Source organism: Festucalex cinctus, chromosome 11, assembly GCF_051991245.1.
Source record: "Festucalex cinctus isolate MCC-2025b chromosome 11, RoL_Fcin_1.0, whole genome shotgun sequence".
Classification (NCBI taxonomy): Eukaryota; Metazoa; Chordata; class Actinopteri; order Syngnathiformes; family Syngnathidae; genus Festucalex; species Festucalex cinctus.
Window position 1 is genome coordinate 8,836,783 of NC_135421.1, and position 17,212 is coordinate 8,853,994.

Consider the following 17,212-nt stretch of genomic DNA (forward strand, 5'->3'; position numbering starts at 1 on the left):
GATTTTTTATTTTTTTTTATTTTTACTTGTTCCTCCCTCCATCCCTTATGTGTTAAATGAAAATATTGAATCATATTATTGTTTGTCGGGGTCAGGGCAGTCGGGCACACGTAAACAAATAAGTGATTGGTGGCCAGTCAGTGTTAGACGGGACCATATACACAAAATATGGGCTAATCGATAGTAGCTCGTCAGTCCAAGTCTGGAAACAGACAAACGAGCATATTTGGTCCTTTTTGAGCCGCACGGATGATGGATGGGCAATAAAGCAAATAAAACTACATTTATGTGAGCTTTCTAATATATTTTTTATGACGTTTCTTTTCTCGCGTATTTGTCTCCCCCTGGCTGTTGTACTGTTTTATACTGTTCTTTGTACAATAAAACATAAAAAAAAAAAAAATTGGATGGACGATCGTCTTTCATGACGTCATGCCATTTCTTTTAATATGACGCAAGTATTTGTTCTTTATGAAAATGTCTTAAATTTTGTTGTTTTTGTAAAGTAAAATTTTTAACATTTGCTCAAACGCATCCGAAGTAGGGAAAAAAAATGACAGCTGTCAATCGCGTCTTGACTGGGAAAACAACCCCGGAAGTAAAGGGCACCCACCGGAGGTGACGAATAAGGAAGCCATTTGGAGCCAAATCGGTGGAAATCACTCTTGTTTTTGTGTCTGTGTAACTGTTTTCAGATATTCTTTTACATTTTTCGACATTCTTTGACATTGTTAAACTTTCTCGGAGCACGTTGATTGTGACGCAGTGCTGGCTACCATGTTCTATGGACATTTTTGCTGTTATGACGCAAAGCCTGTTGGGTAATATGCTAAAATAATAAACCCAACACAACGTTGATTGAACGACACAGAGTTGGTATAAATTGCACGAAAAGGTATGTCAGACTTCCCGCCAAACAATAACCGTGTACTGTACTACTCCCCGGCAGTGTAAATAGATGATGTCGTGGAAAATAAAGTGCACTTGTAGTGTAGTTTGTCGTAATGTACTGTCGTGTAGTTGTGTACGTCTAGTTTATGTTTTATTTGTGTAGGCTGCTTGTTATAGCACTACAGTTTGGTAGGCTATATGTGTAAAATTTAATTTCTACCCTATTTACTTGAATCTGTTTCAATCTGCAATACCTTTCTTAATCTTCATCCTATTTAAGACTGGTGTCATTGGAAATATTTCTAATAGATAAAGATACATATGGCATGTAACAATAATGATGTTAATTAGTCAATTAATTATGTGGCAGTGCAGTGGTCAAATGGTCAATCACATCCGCCTCAAAGCTCAGACATTGTGACTAAAAACTGGGGCTTGTGCTCCGGCCTTCCTGTGTGAAGTTTGGTGGATATTTTAAACGCAAAAATCGTCAGCCAATCAGAGAATGGCTTCCCTGGGTTACAGATGAAAGGAAAACATTGAGGAGATAGATATGTTGAGAAATTGCCCTGCGATTGGTGGGCAACCAGTCCAGGGTGTCCCCCGCCTACTGCCCAGAGCCAGCTGAGATAGGCGCCAGCACCCCCCCGCGACCCTTGTGAGGAATAAGCGGTCAAGAAAATGGATGGATGGATGGATGGATATGTTGAGAAATAATAGGTTTTAGTTGCACTTGTCATTATGGCTGGAATTACTTTAATTATTCATTAATCTGTCAATTTTTATTCAGTTAATGGATAAAATTAGATTTATTTTATGTTTAATTTCTATTTATTTATTCGAAAACAGGACATTATTTTTAATTGACAATGCAAAAATGCACAAACATGAATTGATTATTCACTTACTTGTTTGGTCTGTAACATCCGACAGAAAATTGGCAAATATGTTGATTATTCTTCCTTCTTAATAAACACGTTTACAAATGTCTTGTTTGATTAAACATGAAAATAATCAGTGTGCTGTCAAAGAGGATGACAAAAATTGAAGAATATTTGCTGTTGAGAGGCTTAATTTTAAGATGATTAATCAATTATCAAATAGTTTTTGATTGTCATAATCGATTTGTTGTCAATTGATTGATTAATTGTTCATTCTGTGCTTGTCAGGTTGCAAATTGTAGTGATGATTAGGGATGTAACGATATCGAAACATCATGGTACGATATTATCACGATATGAAGGTCGCGATATGATAATTATCACGATATTGTGGGGGCGTTGGCAATATTTAAAAGAGATCACAATATTGTAAAAAAAAAGAAGAAAAAAAAAGAGAGAGCTTGTACTAAAAAAATAAAATAAAAAAGCGCAATATTGTGCTTTTGTACATAACAGCCATGCATATAATCCACCTACAATCTCTAATAACAATATTGAGCCACTTACTTGGTAATGCAAGCACACATTGATCGCTTCACAAGCAAATTAGATTCCCCTTCATCTGACAATTAGCATAGATTTTAAACATAGAAGGCTAAAACATCCCTAATGAAAATTAAATTGCACTAATGAACTAGCCACTAGAGGGTGCTAGAACTGCACAAATGGAAATCAACATGACTTTTTCAACAAATATGTTCGTTTTAAATATTGTGAACATGACGACGACGATATTGTAGCAGTTTTAATATCACGATATCACGATATTGTCCTTATCATGACATCCCTAGTGATGATTGCAATTGCATTTACTGCGTTTGAGATCCAATCCATCCAGATTCAGCATTTTCACAGAATGTCATTTTGAGGAAATATTGTCATGCATGTTGTTACTTGTGTATTGTACAATTGTGTAGTAGTATGCAAGTGTAAATTTATTTTACGCTACTAAGACTTTTTTTTGTTTGTATGTGTGTAGGCATGTCATTGTGCGAACAGAGAGAGAAGATCCAGCAGCAGGTGGAAATTTTAGAAAGACGTTTGTGTACCAGCAACGGTGAACTACAACAAGTCAGCAGCGATGACACAGGTTATCTTTTCACTTTTGATTGATTTGTGTATTTCTGCCAAATGGAGAAAAGCTATTTTTTATTATTATTTTTTTTTTTTACATTTATTTATCAACAAATGAAGCTTCCAGAAAAATGTAAACATACAGCTGAGCGATACCAAAATCAGAAAAGAGAAAATCAACAATTGTACATAGTACAATGGGGTCAAAAGAAAAGGTCATCATGTCATTAGAAAGCCATACAGCCTTTTTAGATTTACAGCATTGTAGCTAAGGTTACGAACAGCAAGTGTGCTTGTGAGACTTCTTTGATGATGTTGACATAAACCATCGTGTCGGCCATCATGTGACATTAACTTCTTGTCTCTCTGTTAGATGATGAGTCCAGTGTGGATATGGACCAAGAGTCAGGACAGGTAATATGTGCATATGTACACGCAGACAATTTCTCCACATTGCGAAACTCATTCAAGAGCACTCCTCTCTCGTTTTCAATGTTGGTTACATGTCTGAAAACGCCAGTTTTTGCTTAAGATTAGATGAGCCCATCCTGTGGTACAGTGGTTTCTTGAGATAAGAGTTTAAATTGATCTGTGACCATGATCATAACTCATCACTTATATCTCAAATAATCTTTCTCTATCGAAATAAATGGAAGTGTCAGTAATCCATTCCAGCCTATGACCCCCAAAAAACTCAAAAATGTATTGTAAATTAATTTTTTATGGGAAAAATGATCCTCCATTATATTGTTCTTCATCAAAACATACAGTAATGGCAAAAATACATACAATTCAAACGAATTTAACAATTTTTGTTTCTCATTAACTTCAGTATGCATTGTGCTGCTGCCCACTTTGGCCACTTGTGGGCAGTATGAGACAGTTATGCTGTACTTTGACGTTTGTGCAGTGTAAACCAGGGGAAGGTGCCCATATGTTTTCAGTATGCGAGCTACTTATAGGTAAAAATGATCTAGCTATAATATGTATTCCTTTCATTCTAAACATACTGACAGTTCTTTATATGTACAATATATAATGGTGTACTTTGCATAACTGTAAAACACCATATTGCAGAATACAACTAGTGTGCTTTTTTTTTGTCTTTGTTTTTCTCTGATGACTTGCACTGAATGGAATCAGCCAGGGATGTAGTCCGGACAGGCGTTGCGGATAACAACCTGTGCGCACACTTCCCAATGAACATCAGTCATTTCGGAACTTACTGTTTTCATCAATGGCGCAATAATGGCGCTCCACATTTACCTCCTTTGGCCAGCAAACACCCTGTGTGGACCTTGGACCGATCGATGTGACGCGCAGTTCAGCTGGTCGTTCCGGTCACCACCACAATTACCACACCGACCGATTGACAGCCGCCACATACCATCAATACCATCAAAGGGCACGCCTAAATCAAATACCAGGGCCGATTTATTTAATATTTTATATATTTTTATATATTTTTTATGCCAGTCCAACCCTGGTGGTGATGCATGCAACATAGACAAGGTGGTCAAAGCCTTCTTCCATGCTTACGCAGTGAAAAAACGTACTTGACGAATATATTCGTCTGTGGCAGGAAATGATTGACTTCCACTTGATGGATAGACATGTCCAAAAGTCAATAGAACACTGAACAAATGTAATGGTGTGTGTTTGTGTCTGTGCATGTATGTTCAGTCAACTGCAGGTTTGCTGGCTCAGAGGCAAAAGATCGAGACGGACATTCAGAACTTGGAGAACTTTCTGGGACCGCACAGCCCCATTATCATGCCAGGTAGCCACTGCTTCTATTTCCCGTCCTGTGACCATGCATCTACTAGGGCTGGGTATTGCCGCCAACATCACGATATCACGATACAGGGGTCACGATACGATATGTATCGCGATACATATGTATCCCAATACTTGATCTTCAAGGCGATACGTATCCCGATATTTCACATTCATTTACTTACATTTTATAATAACAGTCATATGTATAGTACTAAATGATATGTTTATTATGCTGGATGACAAAAATGTTTTTGTTAGTAGCTCTTCTGGTTTACCACCAAGTGGCATGCCTGGTAGAAATATGTACACACTGCAGAGCAAGGGGCTGTTTTCACAGACACACCGGGAAAAATTATTAATAGGCATGAGCCGATATGTATAAAAATATCAAAGTATTAAAATTACAGCTCTAAAATGTGCTTACTTGAAATATTTGGGGAAATAAAAACAGCATTTTTTTTTTCATGTAACACATTCTATTTTATTTTTTAAACAAAATATAGGAAAATTGGTGCATTAAGATACATGTGTCATGTTAAGTTTATAAGTAAATAAATGTTGATAATCTTCCTCTGCTTTAATTTTTCTTAGCAAGACACTGGTCCAATCACTGGTGAGCTATTTTTGCGTTAATTGAAGGCAATTAACTTCAAAGATGCTGCTGGTTTTTATTTTTAGGCACAATGCAAGCTGCAAAGGTAAACGTTGACTGCCTATTTAAAGTTAACGAGCAATATTGATTCTGACGCCTGTGTATCAATTTGTGTATTGTAATGAGGCCCGCAACGATATATTGCCGTATCAATTTTTTGAGCACACCCCTAGCATCTACTCTCTCTCACCGTGTGTGTGTGTGTTTGTTAGATGATAATGATGATGATGATGATGATGATGATGATGAGAGCAGCAACAGCAGCAGCGAAAGTGAGGTCAGTGGACCATCAAAACATTTTTGAACATGTGACAGCTCACCAACATGCTAACGAGCCAATACCTGTGTGTATATGTGTTGCCGTTAGATAGGTCTGTCCAAGAACGTGGAATCGTGTCTTCAGATGAACTTGGTGTACCAACAGATCCTTGAAGAGAAGCTCAAGCAGTTGGAAACTCTTCTGTCGTACAACCAGCGACAGCAGGTCAGTAAGCATAAACATACATGCAACTCACACAGATACGCACTTTCATATGTACACGCACTCACTCACGCATGTACTCATGCGTATACACGCACACGCATACATATGTAGATTGCTTAATGCTAACATACACAATAATAGACACATAAAAATGCATGTACTCACACACAAGTACACAAATGAGGAAATACACGCGTACACAATAGTCATTTCAAGTCTGCGTGTGTGTGTGTGTGTGTGTGTGTGTGTGTATGCACTGTGCATGTACGTAGAGGGAGTTAGAGTCTGATTTGCCCGGGATATTCAAAGACGCTTCCAAAGAAGATCCCGCCTCCTCGTCGTACCACAAGCATTCCAGCCTATTCCTGGGTCACTTCTTGAAGCCGTACTTCAAGGACAAAGTCACCGGCCTGGTGAGGTCTTCGCCCGATCGTCACGTGACCTTTCTGCCTAATTACAACGCTGTTCTGTTCGTCCTAAGGGTCCTCCGGCCAATTTGGAAACAAAGGAGAAAATGATGAAGATGAAGGGTTGCCTGGACAACAGCAAGATGAAAGTCAAACGATGTGAGGAAACCGATCTGTCACCGTGGACAATGCACATTTTTTTGCGTCCTCTTCATTTTCCTCTGTGCATGTGATCAGGGGAGAGTTGGCAGAAGATGTTGCTGATTGACTCGGTGTCCAGAGATAGTATGAAGAAACTCATTCAGCCCAAGATGTCCAGGTTGGAGTATTGCTCCTCTTATGCATCTCTTTCACCTGCTGCTGCTGCTGCTTCTTCTCTGCATTCTTCTTATCCTCATTCTTCTTCTTCTTCTCCCTCTTCTTCTTCTTCTCTTCATTAGTCTTTCAACATCGCCTACTCTCCTCCTTTTCCCTTCTCATTCTTTTTAGCCTTCTTGTTCTAGTTCTTCTGCTCCTTTTGCTGCTGTTTTTTTTTTTATTATTCTGCGGGTTCTCTGCCTAATCCTCCTCCTCTTTCTTCTCCTTCGCAGCCTTCTTCTTCTCCTATTCCTTATCTTCTCCCCCTTCTCCTCCTTTTTCTCTGTTAACATTGTCTTCTTCTCCGTCACCTCCTTCTTGTCCTCTGCTTTTTGTACCTCTACTGTTACTTCTTCTTGTTCTCCTTCTTCTGGTCCTTTTCCTTCTTTGTCTTCTACAACCTTTCCCCTCTTCCTTCTTCTCTTTCTCTTCATTTAGGTTTTTCATCATCATAATCTCTTTTTCTCGGTGTGTGTCAGGGTGGACTACCTGAGTCAGAAATTGTCTTCATCAGACAAATCAGAAGATGACAAGCAGCAGCTGAAAGTTCACATTGAAAGTCTGGAAAATGACATCGAAACCATCAAGTACGACGTCACATTTTTTATTTACAGTGGGACCTCGGTTTTCGTGATGCATCTGTTCAAGAAAGTCTGATTAAAACCATTTCTCGTGGGAAATCATGTAACTCCAATTAATCAGTTGCAGACACCAAAAAACACATTTTATAGAGAATACTGCAGTGTTACATAGGGAAACAGTGTAAAATACATATGAACCACTGAAGTGGATAAATTAACATTTAAAATGACAAATCTTGTCCCGTCATTATATTAGCCTTTATTGAAGACTCTTGATGGTGCATGGAAGACTACAAGGAGTTATAGGTTCTTTCTTGTATAAGTGAAGTGCGCATTAAGTTTGTGCAATCTTTGCCTAACTGTACACTTTAAAGCTTGTAAGTCAACTTACCCGATATCAGTAAACCACATGCTATGCATGTTAATAAAAAACAGCAACTTTCCAGCCGTTGAAACGTTTCTATCAGAGCCGATTCCATCGGATCCAATTCATTTTCAATGACCGTTTGGTAGTCTCGCCTACCCACAATGCACCACGCCTCTACCCATAATGCACCTTCAATTCGAGATGCGCACTTTGCTTCTTTTATTGTTGTTTCTCACCTTAATTACCAAATGACCAACACTCTGAACTTTCTGTCGTATGCCGGTAAAAGGTGTCCAACAGGCCAATTCCACAATGCAAGCTTTTATTAACTCAAGGCAACTTCTCTCTTGGTCTGCTCAGCAGCACTTGGATGGAACATCAAAAAACACATCCTGTCAAAAGTTGGGCCTTCAAAATAAAAGCACACCAGTATCCATCCATCCATTTTTCAAACCAGCTATTCCACAATAGGGTCGCGGGCGTGCTGGAGCCTATCCCAGCTGTCGTTGGGTGGTAGGCGGGGTACAGCCTGATCTGGTCGCCAGCCAATCGCAACAACGAACAACCATTCACATTTCACTTTGACTCACAATCACGCCTATAAACGATCTAGAGCACAGTTCTCAAACTCCAGTCCTCGAAGGCCGCAGTGCAGCATGTTTTAGAGGGTTCTCTCCTCAAACACAGCTGAGTCATATAATGAGGATAATTATCAGGTTCCTGCAGAGCTTGCTGATGAATCAGGTGTGTTTGAGGGGAGAAACCTCTAAAACATGCAGGACTGCGGCCCTCGAGGACTGGAGTTTGAGACCTGTAATCTAGTGTTCAACTAAGCACCCATGCATATGTTTTTGGAATGTGCGAGGAAACCGGAGTAAGCGGCAAAAACACACAGGCACTGGGAGAACTGCAAACTCCAAACAAGAAGGTCGGAGTCCGGATTCTAACCCACGACCTCCGTTCTGTGTGGCGGATGTGCTCACAAATTTGTCACTGTGTCGCTGCACTCCAGTACATGAGCACCATTTTACCACCCTTTCTGGCCCTTTTATTTTGAAGCCCTGACTTTACACCTTGCCATCGATCAAACAATTTCATCACAATTCACAAAATGCCTCGGATCACCGCACAGGAACATGCTCACACAAATAGTGTCACGAGTAAATGGCACATTATTTCTACGAATGGCTGACTCATGTTTTCTTTTATGAAACCGAACGGATGTAAGAGAACTGGAGCTAAATTTCGGCGAAGGAAGTCATTGAAAACCGAGGTTCTATTGTACTTGTTTATATGTGTCATGTTATTAGCATCCTGTTTGAGTGTGCCTGTGCAGCTAGCTAGCTAGCTACTTGGTGATACTGGTGCGCTGTGATTTGCCAGAGTGAAAAAGGAAGACACGCTAGTTGGGGAGCAATATGAGGACCACGACTGGCACAAAATCGCTAAGATCGATGTATGTGAACGCCTGTTGAAAATTTTTCTTTGAGTGCTCAGCTCATCCTCTGGATTTATTAGCATGTGTTTGATTAACACCTGTGTGTCAGTTTGAAGGCCATCGCGAGGCGGACGACCTTCGTCTCTTCTGGCAGAACTTCCTGCATCCCGCCGTCAACAAGAGCCGCTGGAGCGCCGAGGAGGTTCAGCGGCTCAAGGAGATCAGCAGCAGAAACCAGGAGACCAACTGGGACGTCATCGCTCAGGAGTTGGGGGTGAGCAGCGAGGATCCCTCGGAAACCGCGGGTGGATGACGGTGAGGTTGTGGGATGACGCGCTTCTGTTGTTTTATCAGACTGGCCGCACCGCCTTCATGTGCCTGCAGACATTCCAGAGGTTCATCACGTCCTCTCTAAAACGCGGTACTTGGACCCCCACCGAGGACGAGAAGCTCAAACAGTTGGTTGACAAGATGCGTATTGGCAACTTTATACCGTACACGCAGAGTAAGCACACCCGTGGTGCCACGTTGCACTTGATGCGCCTCTGACCACACTTCTCCTGTTTCCCTTTTCCTCAGTCAGCTACTTCATGGAGGGTCGAGACACAGCTCAGCTCATTTACAGATGGAGTTCAGTTCTGGACCCACAGCTGAAGAAAGGGCCCTTTTCCAAAGAGGAAGATCAGGTCCGCTGCATGGTGACATCATATGGTCCGTCTCCAGTCCACTCGTTGAAATGATTTGTTTGCTCGCTTTCTTGCTCTCTTCACAGCTGCTGCTGAGAGCAGTCGCACGTCACGGGGAGAAGATGTGGTGGAAAATCCGCTTGGAGGTTCCAGGACGCACAGACGGAGCCTGCAGAGACCGGTGAGGAGGATCGGGACAGACGAGACTTACAACAATGACGAAGTCAAATCAAAAATATTCTTTACGGTAATATGGGCACGTCAGTGAACTTCCGTCATTCGCCAACAGCGGACCCAGAAGACCAACATTAGGGCTGTCACTATTGATTATTTTTAAAATCGATTATTCTATTGATTATTCCATCGATTAATCAAATAATGAATACAATTTTATTTCACATTTAACTCATTGACTCCCAGCTATTTTCGCTCCCGGCTGTTTTACTGGATTTTGACTGATTTTGCAAGGCCCACAGAATATTGTCTTCTATTGCTATAAAAACATGGAACCTACCAAAAAAAAGATTACAGTCTCTGACTCTCTAATCATGAAAAAAGTATATGACTATCTGTTTCGGTTTTGCAACAATTAGTATTAGAATATGACTAAGTTTCGAATTGTGAGGAAATCAGCTTGTTTTCATCATGGCCCTTGTTGATCTCTTATACTCTCTTGCTACCTGCTGGCCGTTTTTGTAATTACTACCATTTCTTCACTCATTCTCTTCAGTTGAGAGGCCACATCAAAGCCGTCTGTATGCTCTGGCATAAAAAAAATAATAAGGTATAAATATGTCTTTGGGACACAATACATTTAAGATGTATTTAGACGTTTTTGGGAGCAATTATGAAACCATTTGTCCCCAATTACTGTTTATTAACCAATTATTGTTGTTCTTTAGTATTTTTTAGTGATTAGAAAACCAAAATTAATTCAGCAATAACAAGGAGAGGAATGTAACTGGTTCAGTCGTTGTTTTACAAACTAAAGGTAAATGTCTTAATCTGATTAAATACAAAAGATAATCAGTCTACGCTAATGAAGGACTACAGAAATCAGAGTAATTACTGTTTTTGGGAGCAATTATGAAACCATTTGTCCGCAATTACTGTTTATTAACCAATTATTGTTGTTCTTTAGTATTTTTTAGTGATTAGAAAACCAAAATTAATTCAGCAATAACAAGGAGAGGAATGTAACTGGTTCAGTCGTTGTTTTACAAACTAAAGGTAAATGTCTTAATCTGATTAAATACAAAAGATGATCAGTCTACGCTAATGAAGGACTACAGAAATCAGAGAGTAATTACTGTTTTTGGGAGCAATTATGAAACTATTTGTCCCCAATTACTGTTTATTAACCAATTATTATTGTTCTTTAGTATTTTTTAGTGATTAGAAAACCAAAATTAATTCAGCAATAACAAGGAGAGGAATGTAACTGGTTCAGTCATTGTTTTACAAAGTAAAGGTAAATGTCTTAATCTGATTAAATACAAAAGATAATCAGTCTACGCTAATGAAGGACTACAGAAATCAGAGAGTAATTACTGTTGAAAGACTGAAATTGGAGGATTTGGACAATTTTAATTTAAACAATGGCTCTAAACAATTACTCGATTATTAAAATAGTCTATTAATTTGATAATCGATTACTTGTCGATCAATTTTGACAGCTCTAACCAAGACAATCATTCCAGCATTATCTTAGGCCGACTCCGTCCGTCACTCAGTCATTGTGATTTTAATCACACTTCCTTCATTATTAAATTGAATTTTGACACCGGTATTTTAGGACCATCAGTAAAAAAATATATATATTCACAAGGGCAACATCGCAAAATGTCATTTTTAGAAAGTGTGGACAACTTTGCACACCTAAAATATAAATTGAACTATTACTTCTCGTCTTCCCTGTTTCTAATCCCCTTGTCTTTGGTTTTTGGGTTTGTGACTACTCGGGTGACAGCGGAAAATCGCTTCCGTCTCCGCTTATTCCGTCAGTAATCAGCCCACCAGCGAAAACAGAAGCCCGTCAGTAACGGACCTGTACATCTCCATTAGTCTCAACATAGCATTCTGATTGATATCAGGTATAATTTTTTTTTATTTTTTATTTTTTTATCTTTATTAATTTCAGTGGGCATCTTGGTCATGTGAAGTTCCCATACTGATCGCTTTGGCACTGTGATGTCAGACAGAAAGTGGCAAAATGGCCTCCCCCATGAGATGGACAAAAATGGGTGATTTTTGCTGCTTGAATCATATTCCACAGATTCCAGATGAATCACAATACTGTTTTTAGACTAGTGGGACCGCATGGGACATATTATTGTAAAGATTATTTTTTTTTATTGACTTTTTGACCTTTAACATACTGACCAGTTTGATGTGACTGACAGGACTGACCGGATTGACATGACTGAGGCCGCATTTGTCATTTGTCCCACAGATATTTGGACTGCCTGAAGGAAGGAACCAAGAAAGGAGCTTTTGATGACCACGAGCGCCAACTCCTCGTCCAGTTGCTGGACAAACATGGCGTCGGTCTGTCTCGATCGTTCTCGCCTTGATTTGCATGTTAGTCAGTGCCGCTAACACTTGTCACATGGTTGGTCGGTTGGCAGGTCACTGGGCCAAGATCGCGGCAGAAATTCCGAACCGTAATGACGCGCAGTGTCGTCGAGAGTGGAAAAAATTAATGAGACATGCAAAAAAACCTATCAACATACCAAGAGACGTAAGCAGCATTCATTGTTAGCACAACACACAAGGGAATCGTCCTCATATTTTTTGGTGAGGGTGTGTGCATGTTTTTTCTCCAACAGAATAAAAGAAGAAGACAAAAGACTTCTCAAGAGAGCAAGACCACCAGGACGAAGGAAACCAAGATGAAGGCAAGCATCAGGAGGCGTCTGCGTAAAGTCCAAGAGGAGGATAGCGGCCAGGAAGACAAGGAAGAGGATCAAATACCATACATGGACACTGATGACGAGAAGGAAAAAGAAGAGGAAGGGGAGCCATTGGTGGGAAATGGTGAGGAAGTAGAAGAGGAGGTGGAGGAGAACGAAGAGGAGAATTATTCAGTACCACCCATGAAGGAGTGGATTCCAAAAGAAGAAAGTCAAGAATTCAGTTTCCCGAGCGGGAAGCTGGTGACACTGGAGCCGGCGACGGACTGCCCCCGGTCAGAATCTGTGCCTGTACGGTCCACAGTGGTGGCCAAGTTCGGCCGCTCGGTGGTGGTGGGCCCGCCGCCTCGTGAGCTGAGCAGGGACGAGCGCTACGCGGACGGCGCCATGCTGATGGTGTCGCAGAAGCAGCTGCATTTGCACCTGTGTCACCAGGTCAACAAGTGCAGCGACCTCCGTCATCGCCCCAAGAAGGGCTACATGAGCGACACCGAGATGGACTACATGTTGCAGACGGCCGTGTTGCCGTGGGTGGGCAATGTGCTCATGCCCAGCCGGGCCGTACCCACGCTGGCTGACGCCCTCGGGGACAAGACGGCGCTGAGCTCCACCCCCGTCTTCAGGCTCCTCCTTCATGCCATGATGGTGGACATCTCGGGCTGCAAGGAAGTCATCCTCAGGCGGGGTCGGCAGACACTGATGTCGCCCCTGCGTAGGCTCCAACGGCCACTCCAGAGGAAACCTGCACGGATGCCCATGCAGGCTCCCCCGCAGAAGCCCCAACAGAATCCCCCATGCTTCAAAAACCCCAAAACTGTGGCAGCCATGTTAAGGGCCAACCAGGCCCGCCGCCAAGACGTGCAGACGATGCAGCAGGCTCCGCCCGCTCACCTCCTCCTACAATCACCTCCTTCAGTCTGCCTCCTGACCACACCCCCTTTACTGACCTTCCCGCCTCAAGCTCTGCCCTCTTTTCCAATCCAATCACAGGTCAGCTTTTTTTCTCATGAATGTCCATTGATTGACTCTTTTTGATTCACGTGGTGATTGATTGACATGCTCTTCTGTCCCCAGACGTCACGCCGGCTCCCACCCCTCCTCCCGCGCACCCCTCCACGTCCTCCGATCTGCCTGTTAACCACGCCCCCTCTTTCTGTGTGCTTTGTGTCACCGCCCCTACCAGCTGGCCCCACCCACCTGCTGTTGACCACACCCCCTAAAGCTCCACCCCCTCCCAGCTCCTCATCTGTCAAACCAGCCTTAGCCCCGTCCACCTCCACCGTCACCGTTGACCATGCTTACACCTGCCGCAGCCCTAAGCCGCAGCCCACGGGGAAGAAGCGGGAACGGGAAGAAGATTCTGGGGGCGGAGTTGTCACCAATGCAGGGAAACGAGTCAGGAAGATGACTCACAAGGCTCTTCAGTTACAGGTCAGATTTTCACTTTTTTTTTTTTTTTTTTTTTGTATCACTAGTTTCTCACTTTTCATTGATTGACAATTCAGGATTTACATGCCTGTATGTACACATACATACACACACACACGGAAACGCAAACACAAGCGCACACACATGTACACAAACTGCGCTGTTGTAATTGTGATTGACATGTTTGTCAACAGGCTTCAGCCACTAAGAGGAGACAAAGTCGACCTAATACCAAACCTAAAGAGGGTGGATCCACACAGGTGACTCCCCCCCAGGTACAGGCGCCTTTGCGGTTTGCTCCTCCAAGTGAGCGTGTCCAGCTGCCGCAAGCTCCTCCTTACGTGCTAAATGCGGTCATCGGACCCCTCCCCTCCGCCAGTAGTCCCGCCCCCACATCATCGCAGAAGCCGGATCTGAACGTTGACCCCTCCCTTGTGTTCCCGGGGTCACCGGCAGAGGTCGGTGATTGGCTGAGTGGCCAAGGAGGCGTGGCCGTGCCTCAAGCGGGTGTTTCTCTGCCCTACTTGCCCCCGTGCAGCAGCAGCCTCAGCGCACTCGCCACCATCCTCGCCAACAAAACTCAGCTTACTGGTGCCGCTGCCCAACTTCTGGCCATGCCCCATTTCCTGCCTGATGCCCCGTCTGACAAAACAGGTACATGCACGCACGCAGGCACGCACACATTCACAGTGTGGATGATGATGTTTTCCTTAATGTTGGTGTAGAGTGTATGCTGCGTGCCTTGGTGAAGGAACGCTTGGGCTCCAATCCGGCGTACGTGCTGCTGAAGGCTCGATTTCTATCCATTTTTGCCCTCCCCGCCCTCCTGGCCACCATGCGGCCTGTTGCCACTGCGACGTCTTCACACACGCCTCCACGTGACAACAAGAAAGTGAAGAAGAAAGTAAAGACACATCAGCCCAACGTCCACGTGAGTCGAGAAACACACGTTTGCACGCAAGCAAGTGATGCACCACATATGTGTGTGTGTGCGTTTGTTCATGTGTGTCACACAGAGAAAGTTTGCATGTGACGGCTCAGGAGCTCCAGCCAATCACTTCTCAGGAATCGGCACCATTCGCCCCGCCCAGCCACACTCCAGTGACACCGTCAGCAACCAATGAGAAGCTTTGAATGTTTTATTTTAGTTTTTTATTTAACAGTATGTTTGTTAATCTGAGCTGTTGTTAATAAAGTTTTTTGTGGTTATTTGTTCATCTGAGCTGTTAATAAAGTTTTTAAAATAAGTTTGATATCAGCTTTAAGTAGTCTTTGCAACGATCTCCTGGGCTTATATAAGAGCAGAAGGTATTTTGCAACATTTTGTGTTTTTTGTTTTTATTTTATTTTTTCCCGGCATTCGCAAATTGAGACGTGATAGCCACAGTATTTAACTGATTAGAAAAAGAGGAGGATGTGTGTGCAGTGGATAAATTTTTTTTTGAAGATGTCCTCATAACATCAAACGTCAAAATATTAACAGACACTCTTTAAATTGGGCAGGCAAAAATAGTTGATTGAAAAAGCCTTTTTAATTAAGCGATTAATCAAAATTCTAAGATGTGATTAATCTGAAACGAATCGTTTGACAGCTCTAGTTTACACGGTAACTTTCTATGACAGTTGCAGACTTTAACAATGTGGGACCACCACTTGTCGCATCTTAAAACAGAAAATCAATCCCACGCCCTTCTAATGTAGATGGTAAGCCGTCAAAAAGTGGCCAGCGACAACGTACAGTTGCATATTTAGCTACTTTCTCAACTTAAGCAGACGTTTGACCCAGCAAAACCCGCAGCATCCCATAGCATGGTGAACACATGACCAGAACAGTCTAACGCAGGGCAGGGGTGTCAAACTCATTTAAGCTCACGGGCCACACCGAAGAAAATTATTCCGTAGTGTGCTGGACTAGTAATACCATGAAAAAATGAGTGATATAACTGCACCATACCCAAACACAAAGAGCTGAAAACAAGCATCAGGAAATCCTGGGCTACTCGGAGCCCCAAGCAATGCCACAGCGCATCGAGGCAGTTCTTAAGGCACAAGGATTCCCAACCAACTACTGAAGATTCACATATTGTTTTGAAAATACCAGCCATCCTTTTTTTCCCATGTAAAACACTGGGAAGTATGCATAGTGATTTCTTCACAGTAGTTCCCCTATTCTAATTTTTTGAAATTCTGATTTGTGGTTTTTCTGAGCTGGAAGCCCAAATTATGCAGATAAATACATAGAATAAATACTTGAAATTGAATTGTAAGCTGAATGTGATCCTCAAAGTTGAGGCTGATTTCATCTCTTGAGAGGTCAAACTTCCAAAACATTATAGGGTTTTAAAATCTCGGACGATGGCCTTGCCTGCTATTTGAATTGACTTTCCATTGATATTTTAACAGGTTCATATCTTTTTCCTAAGGTACTGATTGTTATGAACATTTGAAAGATGCAAGTACCAAAACTTTAAAACCCTTTCTTTTTCAAAACTATGGGATTTCAACCTTCCAACATTATAATTGCTGTAACTTGCCAATTTTTGAGGTATGTCCATGTATTATATATCATTTTAAAGGGAATTAAGTGCGGAATTCGAATACAGTGTTCCCTCGTTTTCCGCTGGGGTTAGGTTCCAAAAAATACCCGCAATAAATGAAATCCGCGAAGTAGTTAGCTTTATGTTTTACAACTCTTATAAATGTTTTAAGGCTCTAAAATCCCCGACCCCACAATTTATACACTTTTCTCATTGAGGCATTTACATGTTCTCACATTTCTCTCTTGTTCAAACATTGACAATGTTCAAACCTTCATAAATTTTGTAAAATGGGTATATTACTGTAAAAAAAATATGCAAAATTGCACTTAAAAAAAAATCCGCGATACAGCGAGACCGCGAAAAGTGAACCGCGTTATAGCGAGGGAAGACTGTATATCAATATTTCAATTTTGATTTTTCTATTTGATTCATCTGGACCCTTTGGCCATATCATATCCTGATCATTTAAGACAGACTTTAAAGTAGCACTAAGGAACTTTTCAACCTTAATAAAATATTTTCATAACTCTTCTTATGAAACTGTTGAATGGTACCTTTGCCGTGGCCTGAGGGGATTTGTGTAATTTTTACTGGCACAAAGCTACTTTGAGGAGGATGGTAGGAACACTACCACACAAACGACAACTGTGCTGACTGCTTTAATTAAGGCATAAG

The 17,212-nt window shown here is 41.8% G+C and overlaps 1 protein-coding gene across 3 annotated transcripts; it reads left to right on the plus strand.

Annotated features, from left to right (window-relative positions):
- Positions 1-604: 604 nt before the first annotated feature.
- snapc4 (small nuclear RNA activating complex, polypeptide 4) lies at positions 605-15,244 on the plus strand. Of its 3 annotated transcripts, none has more exons than XM_077537273.1 (22): positions 605-895; positions 2,812-2,922; positions 3,280-3,320; positions 4,590-4,686; positions 5,550-5,614; positions 5,705-5,821; positions 6,094-6,234; positions 6,303-6,387; positions 6,466-6,547; positions 7,065-7,172; positions 8,917-8,989; positions 9,081-9,245; positions 9,326-9,476; positions 9,551-9,657; positions 9,744-9,838; positions 12,110-12,204; positions 12,285-12,397; positions 12,486-13,559; positions 13,644-14,000; positions 14,192-14,651; positions 14,723-14,928; positions 15,014-15,244. In XM_077537273.1, the coding sequence occupies exons 2-22, from the start codon at positions 2,814-2,816 to the stop codon at positions 15,119-15,121; spliced, it is 3,849 nt and encodes a 1,282-aa protein (XP_077393399.1). In that variant the 5' UTR covers positions 605-895; positions 2,812-2,813; the 3' UTR covers positions 15,122-15,244. The 3 variants fall into 3 exon arrangements, with proteins under 3 accessions (XP_077393399.1, XP_077393400.1, XP_077393401.1); XM_077537274.1 differs by having other exon boundaries at positions 14,723-14,901; XM_077537275.1 differs by lacking the exons at positions 605-895; positions 2,812-2,922; positions 3,280-3,320; positions 4,590-4,686 and having other exon boundaries at positions 5,472-5,614; positions 5,709-5,821.
- Positions 15,245-17,212: the final 1,968 nt, after the last annotated feature.

Excerpts from the sequence above, each read along its gene's own strand:
- snapc4 (XM_077537273.1), top strand. The coding sequence starts at position 2,814 with ATGTCATTGTGCGAACAGAGAGAGAAGATCCAGCAGCAGGTGGAAATT. Across the intron at positions 6,388-6,465 it reads CAAGATGAAAGTCAAACGAT|GGGAGAGTTGGCAGAAGATG; the intron begins GTGAGGAAACCG and ends GCATGTGATCAG. Across the intron at positions 8,990-9,080 it reads ACAAAATCGCTAAGATCGAT|TTTGAAGGCCATCGCGAGGC; the intron begins GTATGTGAACGC and ends CCTGTGTGTCAG.